The following is a 26,761-nucleotide window of genomic DNA, read 5'->3' as shown; positions in this document are numbered from 1 at the left end:
ATGCGCTGGCTTTTTATGGTCACCCGGTTCATCCCTTTTTGTTCGGGATCCCCCAGGGACGCGGAAAGAGAGAGCGGATGAGGTGTTTCGGTGTGAAGTGTTCCCGTTTGATATTAATATCCTTGACCTTAGGGAGAAAAAATAGATTGAGAAGTCCAGGAAATGATTTATTTTGAGTTTCTGAGTGTTAAGAAAGAGCGATAGGGATCTGTGCTCGATCAATGTATAGATACAAAAGGAAATAATAAATCTGACGCCTAAGAGAGAGTATAATTTTGGCATGGAGTACAAATACATTTCATCTGCATGCCTTCAAAACCCTGGGGAACGGGATAGATGAAGGAACGCTGCTGCTAATCAGCTTCGTTTCTTCCACAAGGCTGATTTATTTTTTATGGAGATGGCAAAGCAAAATGTTTGAAGCTCTAATGAATTTAAAGTAAATTGTTACCGAGGGCAGCAACATGAGCATCGAAATGCTTAATCAGAAACAATATACACCTCACAGCTCCGGCTATGCGACCTGCCGTGGCCTGCTAAATAGGTCTGACATGTTTGTTATGCTTAGAAATTCCTGACTACTGGAATCTACTTTCACCCTTTAGGTTGCTGATTTTCCTGGCCACTGCGTCACCTTAGCCCCCCTCTTTGTACATCCTTAAAAAGGCACATAAACATCTCAAGAACTCTTTTTAAAAGTGTTACATTTGGAGTCACCCGTATCAAACCGTCCGGTGCTTTTGTAGAAATGAGGCGTTGCATTGCATGTGAGGCACTTGGAATGGACAAATCAGGTAAATGGTGCAGGTTATCAGTGGCCAATCAGAGGTCATTTGGCTGATGCATTCAATGGGTACTTTATCTAATGCTCTAACTCAGCCTTATAGGCCGAGGTGATCCCGCTGCGCTGGAGCCGCGGACAAAAACCTGACCTGTCACATCTGATTGAAGCAAAGCCCTGTGGATCCCATCGCTTCGTCACCAAGGTTACTAATCAGATTTCCATCCAGTACAGCCGCATGCAGGATTTCCTGATCAAACGCTACGACTTGGCCCCACTAGCCAGCCCGCACCCATTATCTAACATGTTTTCTATGTGCCGGGGTCAAACAGAGTGTAAAGCTTAGGGAGAAACACTATACCTGTCTTTTGGAGCAGGCTGGAGGTAGAGCCACCGACAGGTTAAAAAGGAAAAGGAATTGATCTCAGGTGGGTCAAAGTCAGAACTCGGATCACATTGGGGGACAAATCCAAATAACACTGGAAAATATTAAGAGCTATAGTCATCTGGATGTTTCTGAAACACTAGGAGATTGTTATTAACTGCTTCAGATGCTACTTGATTTGATTTACCTCCATCTATTTATTTCTTCTTATCAGTTATGTGTGTGTTGGTGATATCCGCCCCAATCACCTGAGGAAATTAGCATAAATATAATTTGTTGTACTTTTGTCTCAGATTGAAACTTTGTTTGTAAATATCACTCACTAAAAGATGATTTCAGGGGTGGTAGCCCGGCTTTAAACCAGTCAAACAAGGCTGCAGTAATGCTTTGAGTCACTGTGGAGCCAATCACATGGTCCCCTGTTTATTGACACAGAGCTGACCTTTGAACCCAGACTGTGCCTGCCAAGAGGTCCGGTATTAGTCATGGTAACTTGATGTGTGTGTGTGTGTGTGCAAGTGAATATAAGGTAGGTGTGTGTGTGAGGGAGGGAGATATTTGGCTCAGCTGAGCCTCCTTCAACAGCAGCCAAAGCCAATACCTGTCTAATTCTCCAGATCATGGGAATCAGTGGAGGTGTAAACTAGCTGTGATCAAGCCCAAAAAATGTGGCTGACCCAACATGAACCTGCATAGTTTCTGTCCATGCCGACCCAAGCCGGAACCATGGCAGCAGTTTTGGCTCTGAGCCTGATTAAAAGCTCCAATTTCAACTGCTAAATTTTGAGGAAAAAGATAAAAAAAAGGTGTGTATAGATATATATATATATATGTATATGTATACTTTTTTGCTGCCATGGTTTGGACTCGGGTCAGGCTTGGACAGAACGTTTTTTTATATTACCACAAGTCAACTAAAAGTCTTTTCAGTGCGGTAACAGACATTTAATCTTCAATGTGCACATTCTTGAATGTTCAGCACCGTTCTTAAACTGTCATATACCACTCTAACTAAATGTGCTAGAAGGCGGGAGTCTCGAAGGATTGTTCTACTCAACCACTATCAGTAACATGATTTTCAAATAGAAGTCAAACAATAGTGTAATGTTCAAATTGGGCAAAACAGTAGGTTATTGATTATAGAACGAAAGATTCTTGCTCAACTGTTGATGAAAAAAAAGGAAACAATTGGAAATACTTGTTGAACAGGCCCAACAACCCGATCTAAGACCATGGAAAAAAAGAGATTACGACTCAGTTGGGTTAGAGCAAAAAATCCGCTCAAATATAAAAACTATAAAAAATATTTAAACTCTGATGATCCCCTGAAGATACCTGAAGATGTGACAGGGAGAGGGCCAATTGGCTGCTGCAGAGATGGTCATGTGCTTTGTGCTTAATTTGTGTATTTCACCAAAAGGTTGAACTATTTCTTTGAGGATGTATGTTTGCATCAGAAGACGTATGTCGGTGTCGTTGAAAAGTGAAGGGGTACATGCCTACTGACTTGTTTTCCACCAAAACAGCTGGATAGCAGAGGTGAAGAGGTAAAAGGTAGAGGTGGGGTGCGTCTCCATTTCTGCCAGATGTTGCAGTACTGGGTGCAAACTGCAGGGGAGGGTGGCAGCGAGCCCGAGGAAAGGACGGCGAGTTTACCAATGACAGATGTGACGTGCCAAACACTGTTGTTTTGAAAGCTCACTCCGCATGGACTCACAAGTTTGTGTAGCGGCCCGACGCCGCTGGGGCCGCGCCGGTGTTGAGGGTGACGACATTACAAGCATCAAACAAAGAGCAGCGTAGAGAGCACGAAAAAGGAAATTGAAATGCCGCTAAAGTGACCGAGATACCTCAGGGACTTTGGAGAGCAGTATGAAGTCTGCTCGTGGAAAAAAGTGTGAGAGAAGGGGACAGAGTGTGGAGACGGAGTCGAAGACAGAGACGGAGAGTGTTGAGTGGTGAGGGTTTGGGCTGATTCTATTTCACTTAATGTAACCGTGGAGGGCTGGGAGCCCCAGTGCTGCGCGCTCTGGGCTCTTTAATGTAAATAGCCGTCGCTGCCCCAACTCTCAGGCACATGTGAACGCGCCACAGCCGTGTTATATGACTCTGTCTAACCAAACAGCACTCACAGACACAAAAATTCCTGCTCAGGCTCTTTTCCCATCACCCGAGTGAGACAGAGGGGGGACGAGGGGAGACGGACAGAGAGACAGAATGAGAGAGAGAGAGAGAGATCAGCGGCGGTGAGAGAGGAAACATTTCTTTGGCATGAGGCAAATACAATTACCAGAGACATATTTCTCTAAGACAGAAAAAAAAAAGCAATTTATGGATGTAGAAAAGGAAGCAGAGATCTCCTGGAGTGAAAAGTTCATGATCTCTTCAGAAATGTCCTCTGCGCGGAGTTCAGTTGTCTCTCGGGGACCTGAAGTGCCATGACCTGATTGGCTGTCAGCCTGAGATTGAGGCGCCTGATTGGCTGTGGCACATTCCACATTCTAACCCACTCCAACGTACATTCCCATTGATGTCGCCCCCTCAAATTATACACGGCTGCTAAAGGCATTTGAAATGTGCTAAATTTGTCCAAACACTCCGGTTTATAAACTGTTTTGCTACAAAATTGGCAAAAAAGTACCTTGGTGAAACATATTTTGGCAGTACCTGACTCAATTTGAGTCATTTTCATAACCTTTTTCTCATTCCCTTCCTGACCTTATTATCTCGCTGATAACATCCTATTATATCCATCGCAGTGAAAAGTTCAAGTTCACGGTTCGGGTCCATTTCCACATTCACCAGTTCAGCTCTTAACTACCGTCAGTCATCGGCCTCGTCACATGTGTCAAACCGTGACGTTCGCCTCTGGCAGTCCTCGCCCCGTCGCCACACGGGTTAAAACAATACACCACATCCTTCCATTGTGGCCGTCGTGCCCGCCTTGGCAACCATCTGCCCCTGCATCTCGCCTCCCGAGCCCCGGCGATGTGGGCATAATGTGTGGGTGCCCATCCTGTCCCCGGGCGTGATGCGTGTGCGTGGTCACGCGTGTCTGTGCTGCCGGCCCAGCGGTGAAGGGAAGCGGACGTTCACACATACATGCATAAGCGGGAATCCATTAAGCTCCATGTAAAACAAACTCAACATGTGCTGCTTCCTTTTCCTATAATGCAGAGCTTTTATCCACGCTGACCTAGAGGCTAGCAGCTCGAGGGCCCGGGCCTGTGCTCAGAGTTGAAAGACGAAAGCAGACCCCGAGGTTACTTCATGTAGGTGAGAGGTCAAAGACGATGCCAGTGCAAATTATAACTATTGTTGTACACTGCGTGATGTAGCAGACAGATGGGCGGTGATGCATCAGCCATCACATTTCACTGTCAAGCAGCATATCTGTAAAAGGGGGGGCAGTAATGGAGAGGAGAAGTTAGTTTCTGTTGTAAGTACTTCAAATATATTAGAGTGATTACGTTGTCACTTTTCTTTATATATTTTTAATGAAGGAAAGTTGAATTGTTCAGTTTTATATTCAATATTTATCCTGCTTTTTTTTCTTATTTCCATATGAGTGACCTGATACTGTCAGTTATCGTGCTAATGTATGATTATTCAAGACAGTCTCACTCCCAACGCGTCAAAAACTGACGATTGGTCAGGGGCCTTTGGCATGTTGGATTATTATTCATTTTGGTGTAATTGTTTTCATTAGTTAATGTGTAACATAAGCGCAAACATGTTTTTTTCATCATGTCTTTAAAAAAAATGTAAAAATCGAAGTCGAACCATTCAGTTTTATACCCACAAGTTTTCATCACCCTTATTTTATTTAATTATTTTTTATGCTTTATGATTATGCTTTACATGGGCACGTATGGAGTTAGTAATTGATACAAAATAGTTTGACGAACGTATCTTCCTCTCATTGTTCTCACTACTTAGCTTAGTATTAGCAAAAACATTTTGTGAGTCACTAGTTCTGCTAATTACTTTTCCAATGATAACCGATACTGTCAGTTAACATGGGCATGTATGGAGTTGGTCTTGATGCAAACTCACCTTGAAAACATCATCTTTACTCGGATGTGATCATACTCACTCCTTAGCTTTGAGCATATTGTGCTGGAGCAGAAGGAGGATGACAAGAATATGTATATTTTTTTTCTCTGCTAATATATTTCTGCTAGGATCACAACAAGGGCCGCGGCCAATTTACCGAGGCGCCACGAATCCTGTCCTCTCTTGTTTATCAAACTCCAGCATCAGTAGTAAGCCTGCTGCTCATGGAGAACTCCAACTGATCCTCCAGTACCAAACCCTTAGACTTGTGCGAAAGTCCTGGCAGAGCACCAGCAGGAACTGTTGGAGCGATGAGGATGGATAGAGGCCAACCCCGAAAAGGTAAATTAACAAATGAGCTCATGTGCTGAGGAAAATACCGAGAACGAAAAGGCGCAACGTGTTGAAGGAAGAGAGTGTGAATGAGGAAGCAATGTCTTCCATGGATCAGGGGTGATGTCAAGGGTTGAGCGAGCACATGCGCATTTCTTCGACCGGTTCACACCGAGCACTCGGCTTGTCATAACTTCATGTGAACAATGGGGCATTTGGGGCTTTGGTTGCAATCAGAGATAACAGAAACCTTTCATATTACATCATGACAAGAGGATGAAGGGGGTTCGCTCAAACGCCCTCCTTCAGGGTTATAAGGAACGGAAACAAACGGGACCCAATGCAAACAAAATTATCTCCACCGCACACTTCCACCAACAGATTTTTGAAATTTGGGAAAACACCGTTTTACTCAACTCACTTACGCTCACGTCCACATCACAACAAAGCAAACACTCAACTGAGTATTATTCATAACAGTCTCCAACTGGAGACTGGGCCTCGGTTGTGCACTAGCCGAACGCAAATTTCCAAAACAGATATGGATCTTATCTTTTCCACATTTTGGATTTGGAGATTACAAATGCCCCCCCCCCCCCCCCCCAAATTTGGTCAGCTCATATAAATGCTTCTAAATAATGTTCGATTAATCTCATATGGATTGCATGTTACAGTGTTAACCACGTTAACCAGACATTTAAAGTGTTATTACACACACACACACACACACACACACACACGCACACGCGCACGCACACACGCACTGGTACTAGCGCTGTCTCTGTGGTAATTTGAGACCGGAGGGGACTTTTCAGAGGAAAGCAGCTCAAAGCTAAGTGAGAGCAGCTGATGTTGCATCATACTTCAAACATTCTTCAAATTAACAATATGTCAAAGGCTATGGAGTGTTCTCTCGCACACACACACATGCACACACACTCAGATCTGCTTTATGATAAGGAATAACCCCAGCACCTCTACAGATAAGTCCACTCAGTGTGTCAGGCTAATATGATGAGCGGCTCTTGAAAAACTTCATGCTCTCCCACAACCTTGAGCAACGGATACCAAAGGAAAAAAAAAAAACGCCTTTTCAATATCACTCCTAATCCACCGACTCTATTATCGTAAGGTTGTGTTCTGAGGCGGCAGGGGGGATTCTCACTAGCGGCAGACGTTGCAGATGTTTCAGAAACAGTCCGAGGCCAGCTGTTGGAATGTTTTCCCACCACATGAAGAGGCAAGGGCAGCAACACTATTGGCTGCCCTTAATGGGTCACGTGACCCAGGTCATGTGACTGAGGAGAACCTGACCAGTGGGTTTGGCAGCTGACCGTCACCGCTGCGGTCATCTCAACCGGGCCAGCCCCACGCGGGCCTGGGCCACTGATCTGAGGCCAGAGGGAGAGCGGAGGCGACTGTCAGCCACATCAAACGCCTGAAGCCTCCCACTCACGAGGGGATACACAGTCTGCAGGACCGGAGATACAGATATGGTGGACAGATTGAGGTCACTCACACAGATGGACACACACACACACCTACGTGCATGCTTCAGTCCAAGAACATTATGCGCCATGGTTCAACTTGTACCCTTGTACTGATATGCAGGTTTCATTGTTTGCAATCCTTCAGTATCATCCTGCAACATTTTCTTCATGGCTTTCTATCAGATGCAGTCATAACAAGAGTTTACCTGTGGCAGAGCAAACAGGTGCTAACTGGGTAATCATCCAGGGAACAAGGTCAGTTGGAGCTGATTTGTTGGAAACCAGCTCAGCTCTAAGTGATTGGTGCTGACAGACACGTCTAAACATCGCGAACGTTGGCTGCTAATTAAGATTAAAGCCTTCTAGACGGCACTGACAAGCGATATAATATAAGGGTGTAGTGTGTCCGAGCGTGTACGCGAGAGAGTGCACGAGTGATGCAATTTGCGTAACACAGAGCACTAAGTGAAGAAGTGTGAAATATCTTGCGACAATACACTTTAACATGTAGACTCAGCCACGGTACATCTCAAACATTTACATGTAGAAAACTACAAACACACTCACACCGTGTCCAGTCTAAACCTTCCTGATGATGAGTATTCCAAATGTCTCATTGGTTTCTAGAGGTATGAGAGCAACGTGAACTCTTCTTTAAGAAGTTGGCTTTAGATGCTTTGTTTTGTTATTAGGTTGAGTGTTATTTTTTTTTACAATTATCCAAACAATGCCAGAAAAATGGATTATGTCGGTGGTTCCCAACATAGGGTAAAAAACAAACAAATCTGAGTGGGCTCATGTGAATACCGCTGCACATTCTCCGGCCTATTCTTAGAGATAGAATGGAGGAAGAAAGGTGACTTATAGAAAGACGCAGACGAAAATGTCAAACTGGACAGATGACAAGATTTGGGAACTTGGATTGTAAATAGTAAATGGGCTTTCTAGTCTTCTGACTACTCACGGCGCTTTCACACTACTTGTCGCATTCACACAGACATTCTACATACCATCTAATCTAATCTAACCATTCACACCACATTTACACACAAGCAATTCAGAGGTTCAGTGTCTTGCCCAAGGACACTGGACCGGGGGAGCACGGGATCGAATCACCAATCTCGCAAACGGAGGACAATCTACTCTGTCACTGAGCCACTTTTGTAAATATGACACTAACATCCCCAGACACATTCAGTGAGCAAGAGACTGGGATAACTGTGACCAAATTTAGAACCAGCTCCATCAGCGTGGCGCAATGGGTGTCATGTCCTACCACCTGCAGGCCCGGGAGGTCTGCCTGTCTGTAGTATTGAGGAGTCATCTGAGATCCAGGACTCTACTGCATTTAAGGGGAGAGCGCAATTAAAATCAACTCACCTGGCACTGCTCTCATGAGCCATCCCCACACATCTACCTCCTGAACTTGGCTTAACCCGAAATTCCACCAGATCCTATCTTAACTGAAGAGCCACTTCCGGGACGTCCCACGGTGCGCCTGGTCGAAATCACAAGCATTGACTAGAATGGCCACGATTCGCTCTGGCAGCTGCGCCCCTGCTGAAACATGGTGCTTCTGCGTCTTGGGGAATTTATGGGTAAAGGGTCATAAGCCAAAAAAGTGGGGGACCACGCTGTGTAAGGTCACTAAAATCTATGAAAGCCCCGAGAGGCAAGTGAGGAAAAAAATCCTGGTGATCCATCAAGTTTTTAATTTTTTTTCCCATCTGAAACAGGTGGAATAAAAGTGTTTGGTGTTCGAATACCCAGTTTGGCCACAAGAAGCGAAAGTGCACCACTACCTGGGGTTCCAAATTAAAAGCATTAGCACCAATTAAAATACATTACCCGCCAAAAGAAAGACATGACTTTAATGTTGCATAACTTGCTAACACACAATATGTACCTTGTGTTTGGAGCGCATGGTGAAACTCACTGTACAGGGGAGCATGATTTGGAATCACCTACAGGAGTGAGAGGTGAGGGGATACCTCATGAAAGCAGAGTGGGTTAATTGGCACAGCTGCTGCTAATTACACTGTCTCTTTAAATGCAGCAGTGTGCTGGAGCGCAGATGATTGCTACGTACAACAGACAGACACCAGCTTTGAGCTACTGTGTTTAATTCTGAAGCCGGGCAACCAGAGATACATGGTTGAAGAGTTAATTCAATTTATGTTAAAAGTGTGTGAGCTACACTCACCTGGAAGAGAACATGAATGCTTTTAGTCCTTTTTAGAACAGGGGATAGTGGTGTACAAAACTTTTTTTTTACAGATTATTTTTAATGGAAGGAATCAGTTTTGTTTTGCCCTCGTGACAGATCTGATTTTTCAGAGTGATGTGGACACAAAAATCAGATCTTTTCCAATCAGATCTGGTCCAGTTTCATATGTGGTCTTAAATCTGATGCATAGCTGATCACCGGCCATGTGACCGCTGTGAAAACGGTCATATCAGAATTCATATGTTTCTTCCTCATCATGCTTCACTGAGCCGGCGCCTAGTCCCGCCCTCCTGCGCTGTGGTTGAATATTACGCATTGCCTCGTATTCTGATTGGATACTCTGCAGATATGAATGATAACTTTGTTCGGCTAATTTTACCTAAGCTAGCTAGCTAACTAGTTAGCTCATTGCACTATACTTTCACGCTACACCTGTTACAGAAAATGTCCGGAACAAAGTTGTCTGTCATCAGGCCACAGCAATGTGATTTCCTACGCTGTGATGAGTGTGTGGATGAAGCATTACGGTGTTAAAATCTACTCATTTAACAATTGGCTAGATAGCTAGTTAGCTAACTTACTAATTCCAATGGGTTTTAAGGCTATACTTGTTACAGAGAATGACCCAAACATCAGGCTGTTAGCCAACAAAAGTGCCAGTCCCTCCACCCCTTTTTCTGACACACACACAGACCATATAGAAACCTTGCACACCGTGTCTGATGCATTTTATTATTGTATTTGCTGTGAAAATTTGCAATTTGAGACAAAATGCTGTCGCTACCTCTCTCCACTGGAAGTACCTGTCTCCACTCTCTGCCTGTGGTTTGCATTTGGCACAGTGTCTACCTGAAGCAAGTCATTGTGTAAATGTGACTGATTCATCATTTTTCAACATGTGACAATTTCAGATGTAAAATATAGTCTTTTGTGTGCAAAGGCCTTTCAGAGTGACTTTTTCCCCACCTCTTTTTGAGTCAGGAATACAGGAGAGAAAACAATTTAGATCCAACTTTTCCTCACATGTCTCTCAGGGCTTACATAAAAACCTCTACAGCAACTCAACATCTAAGCCAGGGGTGGGCAACTCCGGTCCTGCATGTTAGAGGTTTCTTCTTGCTCCAACACACCTGATTCTAATGCTGTGCTCGTTGTCAAGCAGCTGAATCTTTTCACAGTTTTGATCATTGTTAGATTCAGGTGTGTTAGTGCAGGGAGAAACCTAAAACATGCAGGGCAGTGGCCCTCCAGGACCAGAATTGCACTCCCCTGGTTGAAGCCATCTTTAGATGTATTTGGAAGAATAAGACAGCTTAGAGATTACATCTGTGGCCTATACAAGTTTTGTCAAAGTTAAACATTATCTTGGAACGTGGAGTGTTTGAGGGAATCATGTGAGGATTGCTCTGTTGTCACCCATCGCTCTCTGACCTAACGCCCTCTGGTGGTCTGTCCACTATAAGCTAGTGACTCTCGCTTTAGTGTCACAGTGTGGTGTAGGGATCAGTTTTTAAACAGATGAGTTTCTGAATGTGTCTCTTAATATTTGTTTTCAGTGAATTTTATTCCACAAATAAAATGTTGGAGAAACAAATGATTGGATAAAAGTTTTTTTTTTTATCACTGATGTGTTATCTGAGCATTTGGGGTGATCTAAACTATCCAGAATATTTTGTGTATGTTGCAAAAGGAGAACTATTTGACTGAGGGGTCTGTGCATAGCTGTACAGCGACAAACGCAGGCCCCATGCAAGCACTCCAGTTGTTCTCCTCCCCAGATGACAACAACAAGAACAACAGCTGTTAGCATCTCGCGTGTAACTTCATTTCCCCCGCAGCGTCAGCTCCGCAGACCCCTCCCCTCTTGTGCACCACTCTGCCGTGACAGACATGACAGTTATTAATCACACTGTCTTCCGCCTATTACCAACCGGACCCTGGATGCAAAGCGCTGCTGGTCGGGAGCCGGGGTCTGGGGCTAAAATTAGAGGCCGGCTCAATCAACAGTCTGATTTAGTGGCAAAAAGTGTGTGTGTGTGTGTGTGTGTGTGTGTGTGTGCGCAGATCAGAAGACTGATCCCACTGGATTTCCTGTTCCTATGGGAGACTGATTCTGCTAACCACCACTGAGATAAACCATTCTCCTTTTCCTTCTGCAGCTTTTTGCTTGTTTGTTTTTATTTATTGCTATATAGCAAAAGATAAAAAAACACTCCCCCCTTCCTTTAACCCCCACAGTTCAAAACCTCAGCCCCCCCGTACGCATAAAACACGCTCACCACCACCCAGTCAAACAGAGGTGACCTTTGACCTTTTAAAAAGCTGAGTATTAGCTACCTTATCAGTGCCACGCTCCCCCTGTCACCCCATCTCTTACCCACCCCAATCTTGAATTATAGAAATAACAAAGTGAGAGTGGAGGGGGTGCAGGAGTGTGTGCTGCTTCTCGCATTGCATGTAAACCCCGTAAACCCTACCGGCTGGGGGTTTAGTTGGAAACAAATGCAGTGCTGAGGGTTGATGGAGGAGTGTGTGTGGGTCGGTGTTGGTGTTTCTTACACTTTGAGCCGACGGGGGGTTTTGGGCGATGGAGGTGAGGCCGAAGTCAGGTTAGTGTGTGCATATGCATGTTTTTTCTCTGTAACGGTGCATTTGTGTGGGACACCTTTCCTACATACTTAAAAAGAAATTGCACTTAATAAAAATTAAAAAACAAGAATGCCAACGTCCGCGAGAGGGAGTTAAAGGTGAATGGAGGTGCTGCTGTTCGTGTCCTGTGTGACTGCTTAACTATACTACTATTTGAACCCAAACCTTGATCTTTTCCTAAACCTAACTAACCAAGTAGTTTAGTTTGTTATCACAGCGTTAATCACGTTTAAATATGATGACTTGAGAATAAGAACGGGGCATTAAACGGCACGTGCTTTTTATATGCCCTCCCATGAGATTGTGTTATTGTTTGTGTTTTTTTTCTGTATGTTTGTATATGAGGAGCTCTTTTCCAAAATGCTATAAATCCATTTAATATATATCTATTGTATTTTATTTTATTTTTTTAAAGCTTTGTGACTACATCTTGTGTGTGTGTGTGTGTGTGTGTGTGTGTGTGTGTGTGTGTGTGCGTATGTGTGTGTGTGTGTGTGTGTGTGTGCGTGTGCATGTGCGTGTGCGTGTGTGTGTGTGTGTGTAGTCGTTTCTGGGAGGCATGGAATCAGTGAATATAAACAGATGGATGGAGGCCAGTGGAGGTCATTAGGTGCAGGTGAACTCTGCTGCCATCAGCGTTCATACCTTCAGCATTCCCTTGTTCTTTCTTTCTCTATCTCAAATGGCAGCAAATGTCAAGATGCTCATACTCAACCTAAAATCTTTTTTTTAAAGCAAAAGAAACATTTAGTCAACTGGTTAAAATTATCCCACTGTAGGAATCCGGCTGGCATCGTGGTTAAGGCGCTTACCACATGACAGCAGCGTCCCCGGGGTGGTTTCCAGCGGGGGACCATTTATTGCATGTCATCCCTTTTCTCTTCTCTCATTTCCTGTCTGTGTCTCAGTGAAAAACAGTGCATCCTCATATAATTGTACATACAATATATTATGAAATATTATGCACAATTTTTTGTATGTATCTACGAATGTCCAACAACACCATTGATGGTTTAGGAAAGATTGTGGTTTGGGTTCAAATGAATATGTTTCTCACATAAGTTACATATGTGGTATTAGTTAAGGATGTAAGTTACATGACAAAAGTAAGTTAGAGTTGTACTAAGATTTCCATCTATTTACTAAGTTAATATCTATCAAATAGTATGTTAAAACAATGCTGATTGAGCATATGACCCACTAACGAAAGCACTTCTACTTGCCATTTTACCCAAGTATTCCAGTATCCGTGTCTGTGGCGACATTCGCAGGCTAGATGTAAATATGCACCATGTGCTGTGCCCAGATCTCAACAACAGTTATGCTGCGTTCACTTGAAATCGTAAATTCCAATTTCTGAGTCAGGCTTGTAGTAAGGGTAGAAGTATAATAGGACCGTGTGTGTATGTGTGGATTTAAGAGGGTAAAATATGGGGGGCGGATTAGAAGTAGAGAGGTGAATGTGTTTTAATAAAGTTTACAAAAGAGCGGGAAAATAAATACAACTGTCAACACACAGTGACCATGAACGTGACAACATGGAGGCTCTGAAAGAACAGGTTGCATCTTACCGCCACAGAGACCGCTAGAAACAACGGATCTCAAATCTTAAGGAGTATATTCATTCATTTATTCATTCATCTTCAACCGCTTGTCCCTGTCGGGTTCGCGGGGGGCTGGGGCCGATCCCAGCTGACATAGGATGCCAGACTATCGCAGGACACATAGAGACACACAGAGACAACAAATCATTCACAACTACCGGCTATTTTAGAGTCATCAATTAACCTAAGTTTAAAGTGAATCACATTGACTTTAGCTTTCACATGGGGCACGAAAAGTGGTCTCCTGGTGAAAGTCCTATTTGTTCGACCCATGCATCCACCCCGACCTTCTCCCTATGCCGATTTTCTTGCTCTTTATACTACGTTGCCTGCCTTTCTCTGTAGAGGCAGCCCTGCAAGTAGGTATATGAACAGTGACTGAGAACAGCCTTTTGAAAAAATACATACAGTGTTCCACTTTATCGTGCATTTTACTTAATACTGCAAAAGTAGTATTTGTATACTTCATTTCAGATAATGGTACGTCAAGGAAGTTCAGTAGGTAAGAGTTAAAACGTTCCACGAGTCAATTGGAGTCTCTGTGTTAGTTGGGTTGACACATTTTTAACATGCTTTACAAAAAAAAGCTTTACATATATGTAATAAATCAAATACACACATTAATAAGGTCCTCCCTCTTTCACAGCACACACTCTGTCCTTTCATTTGAATCACTCAGTCTGTGAATTATTAAATCAGCTGCAGAGGGAGGTGGTGGAGGAAATGTCAGTGTGCCCTCTGCCCCCTTCCCTCCCTCCTCTCCTCCCCGCTATCTCCCCCTCACTTCTCCTATCGCTGCGTCTCCTCTGGCCTTCTATGTGCCCTCTCCCCCCATCCTCATTCCTCTTCAAAGACCGGGAGAAGGAGGAGGAGGAGGAGGAGGAGGAGAATAAGACCGGCCTTGAGTGCCCACTCCCAAGCCACAACATAATCAACACACACACACACACACACACACACACACACGCACACACACACACACACACACACACACACACACACACACACAATCGTTAAATTCTTCATAGCTCTCTCGCTCTCTATATATATATATATATACACAGGAGGCTGTAAATGCTTCATCTCATTGTAGTTTAAATCAGTGGAATTAGCCTGTACAAAACCAGAGGACGTATAATTATATTTATTCTTTTATTTAACCAGGATGTCCCTTTAGATACAATATACAATACAATATTTTACAAGACAGACCTGGCCAAAATGGCTGCATCCAAAAACAGAAATAATTGATATACACCAAGAGTCCCAGATTGAAACTTGAACAGATAACTTTGCTCGACAAATAGAAATGCATTTAAATGAAGCACAAATTCGGTCTTGGAGACCACAGGCCCTCTATGACGGTCCAAAATAATACGTAACATTGTTTCATTAGCTAGTCCTTTGCAACTTATACATTTCTAAATAATACAATTTTGAAGTGATGACATGACACATTATTGGTTTTGGTTTCTTTGAGACGCCAGCTGTAAAATATTATTAACATACAATGGACTCATTTAAATTCTACAATAGACTTTTAATAAACTTGTTAAGAGTCTATCTATATTTCTTTGGAGTTCTAACAGTTTGTTCATAAGAGGCCGAACATACAAAGGCCATACTACTGTTTAAAAAACGTGATATTTCCATATTTGGTGCAACAACAATACTATATGGAAGGCTGGTTTCTGTATTATCAAATCTGGTGTATGACAAAAGGAAGGGTTCACTTTTCTACATAATTGAAGAAGGTCAGAAAATACAAAACATATGTACCAATGATTTTTACTATTTTAACACACGCAGCAGTGAAGACATAAAGCCCAGAATAAGAACATTACAGAGCAAGAATATTATGAGCTGAGAACAATGTTCAGTTTTGAAATAAACACCTGATTGTTCTGTTTACAAACCATTTAACAAAAACGCACGTATTTTAGTTTAAAATGAAGTTACTTGTTCCATCACCTCCTCTCAAGAGTTTGACGCTGCAGTTGTTTGAGGATAGACATCCTCTTTACAGTTTCACTCTCTCTCTCTCTCTCTCTCTCTCTCTCTCTCTCTCTCTCTCTCTCTCTCTCTCTCTCTCACATACACACACACACACAGACACACACACACACACACCTTTCCGTTTCACCCTGCCCTGAACCCGTTCCTCCGTCCACTGTGCAGAAAACTTAATAAACATATGCAGCAAGTCATTCCCAAAGTGCCCCACCACCACCACCACCACCACTGTCGCTCACACCACCCGTTACACCCCCTGCATCCCCTTTCCATGATCCCCCCCCCATCCAGTCCCTCTTCTACACTCAGGTTTCACCTCTCAGCTTCCTGCTGCTCCCAGTCACGCTGACACACACTCTTACACTCAACCTTTTGACTGTCACAGGAGCGGCGGTGGAAGAAGTATTTATACTTGAGTAAGAGTAGCAATGCTTTAAAAGTGCTCTTTCAAAATACACAGTTACAGGTAACATCCTGCATAATGTACAGAAAAGTAGAATGTAAAACTATGCATCATTTTCAGAGGTTAATTTTATTTTATTCTATGTTTTATATTAATTTTTTTATTACTATTATTATTAATGCATTGGTGAGGCATTGAAGTTGCATTATGGTATCGAAGCTGGTTGATCTGGAGCCAATTTAGATGGCTTCATATAGTGATGGGCATCTGATAGGGTGGCGGTAGCTCAGTCCATAGGTGACTTTGCTGGGAACTGGAGCATCGCTGGTTTGAGTCCCTGTGTGGACCATGAATGGATTGTGGACTGGTGGCCCTCACTCTAACACCTCTTCATTAATTGCTTGTATATAGGTCCTGTGTTTGTGTGTGTAACGTAAATAATAGAGTTTGAAATTTCCCTGTTGCAGGACTAATAAAGGAGTTCTTCTTCTTGTATCTACAACAGTGCATTATATTTTAAAAGATGAGGATTTATAAGAAAAAATGTTAGAAGTAAAGTAACTACAGCTGTCAGATACATGTAGTGAAGTAAAAAGTACCTTAATTCCTTCTGAAATGTGTCAGTATAAAGTAGCAGTGTACAAGTATCTACATTTGTAATTGTACTTTTTTAAAGAAGTCAATGCAAATATTTTAGTGTGAACTCCCATAATTCAGGGGTTAAATCATTAAAAGATGTTTGAAGCCTTGTTACAAAGATGCTGAAAAACACAAAACTGCAATAGCTATTGGTATTTTGTCTCCCACTTTCAGAATCTAAAAGACAATTTTTACCTGAATTTGACATAAATTGAAAATTAAATGAATGAAACTTTGTAAGAAGTAAGAAGTAAGTGTGTGTGTATGTGTATGTGCGTGTGTGTATGTGTGTGTGTGCGTGTGCGTGTGCGTGTGCGTGTGCGTGTGTTTAGCGCATGTGTAAATGCAAATGCGTCCATGTCCGTGTGTCTCCACTGCATGCCTTCTGTTTCAGGGTCAACTCAATTTCAGTTCAGGAGGTGAACGGAAATTCCAATTCAACAGCGAGCATTTCACATTTCATACCTGGGAGCTGAAGCTAAGTGCCACTTTAGGATCACTTAGAGTTACACTGAAGGTTCATGCTCCCCCTCCCCCCCTGCATGAAACAGAGAGATAGATAGATAGACAGACAGACAGACAGACAGACAGACAGATAGATATAGATAGATAGTTATATAGATAGATAGACAGATTGATAGACAGACAGACAGACGGACAGATATATAGTTATAGAGATAGATAGATAGACAGATAGATAGATAGACAGACAGATAGATATATAGTTATATAGATGATAGATAGATAGACAGATAGATAGATAGACAGACAGACAGATATATAGTTATATAGATTGATAGATAGATTGATAGACAGACAGACAGACGGACAGATATATAGTTATATAGATAGATAGATAGACAGATAGATAGATAGACAGACAGATAGATATATAGTTATATAGATGATAGATAGATAGATAGATAGATAGATAGACAGACAGACAGATATATAGTTATATAGATAGATAGATAGACAGACAGATAGATAGATAGATAGATAGATAGATAGATAGAAAGATAGACAGACCTTTATGAATCTGGAAACAAAACTGTTTGCAGTCATTGAAATGTCCACAGGATAGAGATTGGTATTCTCTCTCTCTCTGGCAGTGGGCTGGGGTCGCAGGATTACTCTCTGTCAGCAGTGTGACAGCTGTGTACATCTGGTTGTGTAGGGGCCTCTTACAGCTCAATCCACACATCGTTTTGCCGGTGTCTGGGCCTCCGGACTCGCTGCCACTGCTCACCTCATTACCGACCGAGCCACACCTCCATCTGTCCGACTAATATCTAAATCCTACTGCAGATTAGTTGGGGGAATCAGGGCCTGGAGGAGGGAGGAGGAGGAGGAGGATGGAGGGGGGGAGAGGTGAAACAAGATCCTAGAGGAAGGCTTTGTGCGTGGCACATGAGGTTTTATTCATGATCTCTAGGGTTGTGCGGTGGCAGCGGCTGCTCTTTTGGGTTTGTGGGTAGTGGTGGCATGTTGGGGGGGGGGGGGGGGGGGGGCTTGTGACTGCAATACTGTACTACTGAGAGAGTCAGACAGAAGAGAGCGGTGGCGTCATGATGATTGTAAATGAGAAAAGAGCTTTATTATAGAGCTTCGATTCTTCACAGTTGACCTTTATCTGGCGAAGGGCGGCTGCTTGGGTATCGTCCTTCAAATGTTTGTCTGCATGCATCATTTTTTGTCCTTAAAAGGAAAAATCTAGTGATATTATTATTACTATTATTGCCTTATTGTCAACAAATCCCAACTAAAATACAAACAGCAACAATAAATTGATCTGTCGGTCCTATACTGTACATATTGCCTGTGTAGTCACAGCCTGATATATCTTATTCCTCTGTGCCCTTGTTGTCCAAAACCAATTAAAAACACATCAGCGAGCCACTGTGGTGGACTAGCTGACATGTCCCTTCATTACCATGAACACACACACACACTCTCTTCTCACATGCACGTCCGCCCTGCTGCTGTAAATACTCACTAGCACATCAAATACACAACTGAAAATAGTCCCCAACAAATGCAGCAGTGTTTGCCACCTGTCTGGGAAATGCTTGCTAAAATTACAGTATCCAGCTGTTTTAGGACATTTTTTGTTGTATATTATTTTTTCACACCAGTGGGAACAAATACGTTCGGGGCACACAGACTCAGACGTGTAGGGAAGTCAGACAGCACTGTTGGATGTTGGCTTTATGGGACTTGTTGGAAATAATATATTATATTGTATATTATAATTGACAGTATTTTATAATGAAATATAGAATATTGCCAGCAGTATCCTTTAACTGCTGATCACGTACCAGAACATTTATTTAAGTATTTACTTCCACATGGAAATTATATTTTAGTAGCACGTATGCAGCTTTAAATGTCTACATCAAAGGGTAATTAGAGTTGTTCATGAAGCGATTTCACCACAAGTTACTAATAACAGAAGTAATGATTGGATTTTTTGACTTTTTTAAATTGTGCTGTACTGAAAACAAAACACCACCAACTATTTATGATAAATATGCTAAATATAGGAACCCACTGCTCAGTGACTTGTTGTAATACAAATAGCAAAAGTTACTCATCCTCAGCTTTTCTTCATCTCTTCAGAACAGCTTTTTCAGATGGACATTTTTTAGCCAATGTAAATGTGACTAAATTAGTCCGATGACCTGTGTTTGAATCCTGTGTCAATAACTGACTCCCAAAGCGACACAACTTGATGCGCAGTATCTGTAGCCCTGCGGTAAGACGGTGACATTTCTGCAGACTTTGTGTCCATTTCTAAGCTGAACGAGAGCAAAGAAACACTTCAGAGATGCAAAAACGTACTCGTATAATAATTAAAATGTCTTTTTTTTGTGCATAGATACAAAAGTGTGTGTGTTTGCATCCTTTTTATTTTATAATCAATTAGAAATCTATGAATGCATATCCAAATACAATATGCATATCTTAATGGATCTCCTTAAAAATGCATAATTCATCAGTCATTTAGAAATATAAGTAAAAAGGAGAACTGTACTGTAATTATTACATATCATAAATTATCTACAGGTTGTTACTGCTCATGGATAATTGTACATCATCATTTTGGGTCACACTTTACACAGTAAAATGTGTTTTGAGTGCACAATTTGTACTGTTTTGATAGAGCGTGTACATTTCTGCGAGTGTGTTTAACTAAGCGCGGCTCTTATCGTCCAGACAGACTTTGAAAAGTTATCAGCCAATCCCAGAACACACTGTTTGTTAGGAATGTGTGTAGGCTACGCAGAGACGAGCCACGAAGGAGATAGACAAAAGATGCTGTGAGACTCTGATACAAACGTACGACATGTAACCTGTGAATGAGCATTATCTCTCACAGGCCTCAGAGAGTGACAGATGCTGCACTGGTGATTGTGTTGTGCGGGCCTCACAGGGTTTCAGGATATTTGGTAACATAGTGCCACCTGGTGATCAAAATAGCACTCCAATTCACTTTTTTATTTTGTATTTCTTTAAAGATTTTGCATTGTTATAGGCTATTATTTAATTGTAAGTAATACCGAATACCAAGGGAGTAGCCTATGTGAATATCACCCCGAATCATATAAAGTCCAAAAAATTATAAAGGTCTTTTAATAATAATAATAATAAGAAGAATTCCTTTATTTGTCCCACAACGGGGAAATTCAATTTTCACTCTTTTGTTATTATACATGTTACACACACAGGCCTGAAATACACACACATGCACAGACAGGACCTATATACATGCAATTAAAGGAGAGATGTTAGAGCGAGGGGGCTGCCAGTGACCAGCACCCCGAGCAGTTGGGAGTTCGGTGCCTTGCTCAACAGCACCTCGGCAGTGCCCAGGAGATGAACTGGCACCTCTCCAGCACCAGTCCACGCTCCATTCATGGTCCACACAGGGACTCGAACCAGCGACCCTATTGTTAATTTACACTTACTATAGTAGTGGTGATGTTTTACATCTTTGTCTGATTTTTTTTTTTCTTTTAAGATTTTGCATTGTTATAGTACATTATTTAATTGTAAGTAAATTCCAAATACCAAGGAAGTATCCTACATGAATATCACCAGCAATCATATAAAGTCCAAAATATTATAAAGGTCTTTTAATATATTTATATTATTAATTTACACTTACTATAGTAAGTGTTAATCCCTTACTTTAGTAAGTTAACAGAATCTTTGTCTGATTCTTTCTTTTTGTCTTAAGATTTTGCATTGTTATAGTACATTATTTAATTTTAAGTAATACCAAATACCAAGAAAGTAGCCTACATGAATATCACCCACAATCATATAAAGCCCAAAATATTATAATGGTCTTTTAATATATTTCTATTGTTAATTTACACTTACTATAGTAGTGGTGATGTTTTGCATCTTTGTCTGATTCTTTTTTTTTATATATATCTAGCTACTACATAAGAAAATATTCGGTTTTCTTGTGTTATTAAGTGTCCTTAACTTTCTTTTTTTAAATTATTGATTCATTCAAACGTGTAAAAAAGAAAAACATAAAAGGTCATATAGAAAATTAAAGTATACACTTATTTAACCCCTACACTTCTCCATCATGGTTTTTAGTTAGTTATCAGCTTCCTTTGTCATACATTTTATTATTTATTTATTTATTTATTATTATAATTTATTTTCAAACTCCACCAACATTACTTTTTTAACTTTACTTAACACGTATCTTACAAAATACAACTTATTTTCCATAGCATCCTATCAAAATACATTTTTATAATTCATTGCGTATTGATTTAGTGAAAAAGTATAATACATATATACATAATACATAATACACATATATACACTACATTTCCCATGACCACTTGGCTGTTGAAAGGTCAGGTCGCATCTGTGACGTCATAACAAACATGGCGGCGCTCGGTACAGCACGGTGCTTATTTCGGAGCTACTCTCGGGTGAAAAATGTCCAAAGGAGCAAACAATTGTTGGTCAAATGCGGCGTCAGGACGCTGTGTAGCGGAACACAAGACAACGGTATGTTTTAATGTAATAAATAACATTTAAATGTAATTATTTTCTTTATTGTAACGCTGACCTTGTAGCTTGTTTCGTTAGCCTCGGTACTTTCAATGTGGCTGTCAGACTCCCTTAACAAATCTACCAGTTTATGATTGTCTTACCGTTTTTGCAAAGATATAGAAACTGTAGAATATTCTTAATGCATTTTTAGAAATGTTTTAAGTATTGTTATGAATTCGGCATCACGGTAGCTAATGAAGAGTTAGCAGCTTTGTAATAACATCTCATATTAAAGGTACAAGTGCTAGCTTCCCACTGCGTAAGCATAAGTTTACAATTGATGATATTGATGATATACTGTTATTATACATGTTACACCCACACAGGCCCGGAAATACACACACATGCACAAACAGGACCTATATACATGCAATTATTGGAGTGATGTCAGAGCGAGGGGGCTGCCAATGGATCGGCGCCCCGAGCAGTTGGGGGTCCGGTGCCTTGCTCAACAGCACCTCGGCAGTGCCCAGGAGATGAGCTGGCACCTCTCCAGCCACCAGTCCACACTTCATTCACGGTCTACACAGGGGCTCGAACCTGGGACCCTCCGGTTCCCAGCCGAATCTGAGCTGAGCTACTAAGTTTCAGCCATTTTCCCACCCTAACAAGGGAAAATGGTTGAAACTGTGATAAAATGAACTATGAAAGTTGAGTTTTAATTAAAGATATGTTGGTGTAATTCAAACGGGGAGCCGTAGGAGTTAGATGGTCTTAATATAAACCAGGTATCCACAGCTTTTGTCACCTAACTTGACAGTCAAACGTGGCAATATTTGTTATGCGTGTGGTCTGGTAGATGTTAGAAGACTTTAGTTTTAACAGCAAATAATGTAAAAATTAGATAGTGAGTTATCTTTGAGTGCTTACATTTACAGAGCTGCCGTTTGTGCAAGTTATTTACTCGTGTCGCTTTCTTCTCCAGCTCTCTCAGACGATGCAAAGCCCCAGTTCTCAGACCCAGCCGTGCAGGATATCCTCAGCAGGATAACAGGCCTGGACCTGCAGAAAGTGTTCCGACCCATTAAACAGGAGCTGAAGCCGCCCACATATAAACTCATGACTGATGAGCAGCTGAAGCAGGTACCCCTTTGGATAAACCACGACATCCCCCTCTCAATCGGGCACACCCGTGTCACAGTAACATGTCTCATCCAGTCTATGTGTGTGTGTGTTTACAGGCAGTTGAGTTAGCCACAGAGCAGGCGAAGAAGCTGCTGCAGATGCCCCCTGTTCTGCCGGAGAGAAAGCCCATCACTGATGTGCTGTCTGAGGACAAGATGTTGGACGGCATGGACACGGCCAAATATGCCTTCACCGACATCACCTACAACATCTCACACAGGGTAGGTAGTTTTTACCGCCACTGGGGGTTGGATCCATGATTTCTTGAAACATACTACGGTACAATTAGTGAGTAATTGTATGTTTTATGCCAAGGTCAGATTGAAAGACTGACAAATGTTGCCTGAAGAATACCGACCTAACATTTAACACCTGGGTAGAAAGCTGTGTAGTCGCTCACATAACTGTATTGACGTGTGTTGAGTTTTGTAAAATCAAGTTGAGGCGTAATCTTGAGGTGCAATTGTTACAAAATAAAACTATCTTAAATTCTCTCTCATCTTCAACCGCTTATCCGGGGTCGGGTCGCGGGAGCAGCAGCTTTAGCAGGGGACCCCAAACTTCCCTTTCCCGGGCCACATTAACCAGCTCTAACTGGGGGATCCCGAGACGTTCCCAGGCCAGTGTGGAGATATAACCTCTCCACCTGCTCCTGGGTCTTCCCCGAGGCCTCCTCCCAGCTGGACGTGCCTGGAACACCTCCCTAGGGAGGCGCCCAGGGGGCATCCTTACTAGATGATCCTGAACCACCTCAACTGGCTCCTGTCAACGCAAAGGAGCAGCGGCTCTACTCCGAGTTCCTCACGGATGCTGAACTTCTCCCCCTCTCTCTAAGGGCACACTCACACTGTCCTTCCGCACCGGGCTTAAACAGGTTTTTCGGGTCAAGCCTAGTGCGTTTGACCAGTGTGAGTGCAACCGCTCCGCGCATAACTGCGGCCAGCTGGCCGTCCACGGCCTGTCCGAGAGAGGTGGGCTTTTGTAGAGCGCGTTTGCACATGTACAAGCACGAGCGTGCGCACAAGTACCCCAAAGCCCGGGGCGCGGTGCGGAAGGACAGTGTGAGTGCGCCCTAAGGGAGACTCCAGCCACCCTCCTGAGAAAACCCATTTTGGCCGCTTGTACCCGCAACCTTGTTCTTTCACTTATGAGCCTGCTTTCATGACCATAGGTGAGGGTAGGAATGAAGATTGACCGGTAGATCGAGAGCTTTGCCTTCCGGCTCAGCTCTCTTTTTGGAAATCAATTTTGGAGATATTACTTTTGCGGATTTTTTGGCATTGATGTCACACAGATTTATGTGCTAACAGGTCTCCGGTGTTTTTTTCTGTGTTTCATGCATTATTGAAATATTAAAGTATTAAATTTAGTTTGATGAAACTGATTCTGGATGTTACTCATCCTTTTATACACCGTATATGCTTTGTTTTTCCCCCCAGGAGAGGTTCATTGTTATACGGGAGCCCACCGGGACCCTCAGGAAGGCAACATGGGAGGAGAGAGACCGGCTCATTCAGGTCTACTTCCCCAGGGAAGGACGCAAACTCACAGCACCTCTCATCTTCAAGGAGGAGAACCTAAAGGTATGAAATTGCAATCAAAACATTATTAATAATAACATTATTATTTACATTATTATCTTTTTCTTTATGTATTTAAAGCCAGCATCAGCTCCAAATCAGTCTTCACAACTTTCCTTAGTTGAATAAATGTCCTGGGCCCGACGGGCAGAGTAACTGAACACGTGTTTTTTTTTGCCGGTTGACGTTGGGTGGAGTTACGCTAGGAAATGTGGGAGGTCACAAAATTCCAATGCCGTGTCCCAATTCCATACTCCATCCAAATTATGCACGGCATATACTTACTGTCATAGTATACTGTTTTTGCAGCTATAGACAAAAGAAGAGGTCTATTCAGGCAACATTAGTGAAACCAACTGCATGAGTGTCCAGTGAGCGTCTAGATGCTTTAATTTTCACAATTATATGTCTCTTTCTATTAGATGGTGTTTTCCCAGGACCGTCACGTGGACGTGTTGGACCTGTGTCTGGTCCAATTTGAACCAGACTCCTCGGACTACATCAGGGTGAGATGACGTTGATTGAACTGTTATTTTGACCTGATCACCAACTGCACTGGAATCTGAAGACTGTACATAGACTGTTAAACCATGAAACGTCCACAGTCAGTACTTTATTTTCTTTGGCTCACTTGTTACGGTGTGAGTGTAAAATGGAGAGAGAGTGTGGAATCGGAGGTTTATGAAATTTGATGTGAAGAGCTGAGTGTCTACAATATCCAGTGAATTTAGGGAAATGTCCGTTCTATGTGCCTCGTGTCTAGGTACATGCAGCCACCTACGAGGACCTGGAGAAGCACGGCAAATATAACCTGCTGCGTTCCACCAGACATTTTGGAGGCATGGCCTGGTACCTGCTCAACGCTCGCAGGGTAGACGGGCTTATAGTGGACATGCTGAAGAGAGAGCTGTGAGTTTGTGTGTGCTGGACGGTTAATACACGTATAAAAGGCTGTTTTTGCGATGCATGTTCGGACTGGAATATCTGTCTTTGTTGGTACCAGGTTACACCAGCCACTGTGCCTGCTGGTAGAGAGCTAATCTCTCTGTGTGTGTGTGTTTCCAGGCTCCAGGATGCAGTGAGCCTAGTGTCTCTGTTCCACATGGTCCACCCCCACAGTGATTCAGCCCAGGAAGCTGCCGAACAGCAGGCCACTGGCGCCGACCTGCTCAAGGTGAGAAAAAAACCTCAACCGTGACTGGAAATACCTGCGGACTCCTAGCTCTTGTTTTACACTTCTATTCACTTTGCTGTGTGTATATTTTGTATTGCCATTTGATCCAGCAATTGCCCAGGTCATAGAAATGGTGTCCCTCGGGTATTGGAGTAAATCAGGAGTCAGTGTTGCTCTTTAGAGGTCAAGTCAAGGCCGTCTCATCTTAAGTTTCCTGTGTGAGAGGGTTTGGGTTTGTCTTCAGCGTGGGAATCGCGGGGCCAAGCCCGGGACACATCAGGTCTCATTAGCACTCACAGCCACTCGGCCTTGAAGCAGTGGAGAGCGACATTGAGAACGACAGCCATTTAATTTGAAAGGTTAGCAGCAGGAGACACGGGTGTGTGTCCGTCTGCTACAGGCACCGTCACGCGAGGCCTCTCATTTAGTCATGCTCGATCGTAGAGCACATACTTAGATGTATTTTATTATTCTGCCTCTAAAATAATTAATACTGCGTTGGTGCTTTTTTTGCAAAAGTAAGTTGTGACCTTTTTCTGACCTCCGGCCCTCGTTTTTGCAGATCTATGCCCAGAAGGAGTCGCAGAGGTCGGGCTACATCGACCTGGCCCTGCAGGCGTACGAACAGCTGGCTGCCAAGAGCTCTGCTGCCTGACTGGCCCTCTCCTAGATAGAAATATACAAATGTATCCACAGCGAGGAATGGTAATTCCCTGTAAACCAGGGGGGCAGGCTGAAAATTGACTTTATGTTTTGGATCGTGCTCCTTGACTGAAAGTAAAGCTACACGATTCGCAGCCATCAAGAATTTGCATTTAAAGCTCTTGTAAGATGCACAACATTGAAAGGAATTACAGAAAAGTGCTCTCTTTATTCTTTCTCTCTCTCTCATATATATATATATACGTATGTATTTCATTGGGCCTTTGAGTCAAACCTGATGTGTTAAGTAAAATGATGTACATAACAAATAAAGATCTTTGTACTTGTGTGACCTGCTGTTGGAGTAAAATAACTTGATGCCCGAATAGCAAAGAAGACTTGACTGATTGAAGCTTTTTTTTAATTCACTATTCCAAGTCTGGATAGACGGTACCATACATCCTTTAAAGAAAGGAAAGGGGGGAAAAACACAATCTTTAAAAGAACACATGTAACACACAAACATACCGTAGATTGCAAATAAGTTTATCTGGTAAACTAGAAACAGCAGCATG

At 42.5% G+C, this 26,761-nt stretch overlaps 1 protein-coding gene across 1 annotated transcript; it reads left to right on the top strand.

Annotated features, from left to right (window-relative positions):
- Window positions 1–21,493: 21,493 nt before the first annotated feature.
- mrps22 (mitochondrial ribosomal protein S22) lies at window positions 21,494–26,466 on the top strand (the record flags this gene model as incomplete). The annotated part of the gene is made up of 8 exons (XM_083913636.1): window positions 21,494–21,620; window positions 22,591–22,748; window positions 22,847–23,011; window positions 24,230–24,373; window positions 24,793–24,876; window positions 25,134–25,279; window positions 25,436–25,544; window positions 26,107–26,466. 8 exons carry the CDS (start codon window positions 21,494–21,496, stop codon window positions 26,197–26,199), a joined length of 1,026 nt encoding a protein of 341 aa, XP_083769762.1. The 3' UTR covers window positions 26,200–26,466.
- Window positions 26,467–26,761: the final 295 nt, after the last annotated feature.

Source organism: Echiichthys vipera (genome assembly GCF_963691815.1).
Source record: "Echiichthys vipera genome assembly, chromosome: 5".
NCBI lineage: Eukaryota > Metazoa > Chordata > Actinopteri > Perciformes > Trachinidae > Echiichthys > Echiichthys vipera.
This window is presented reverse-complemented; position numbering and strand designations above follow the sequence as displayed.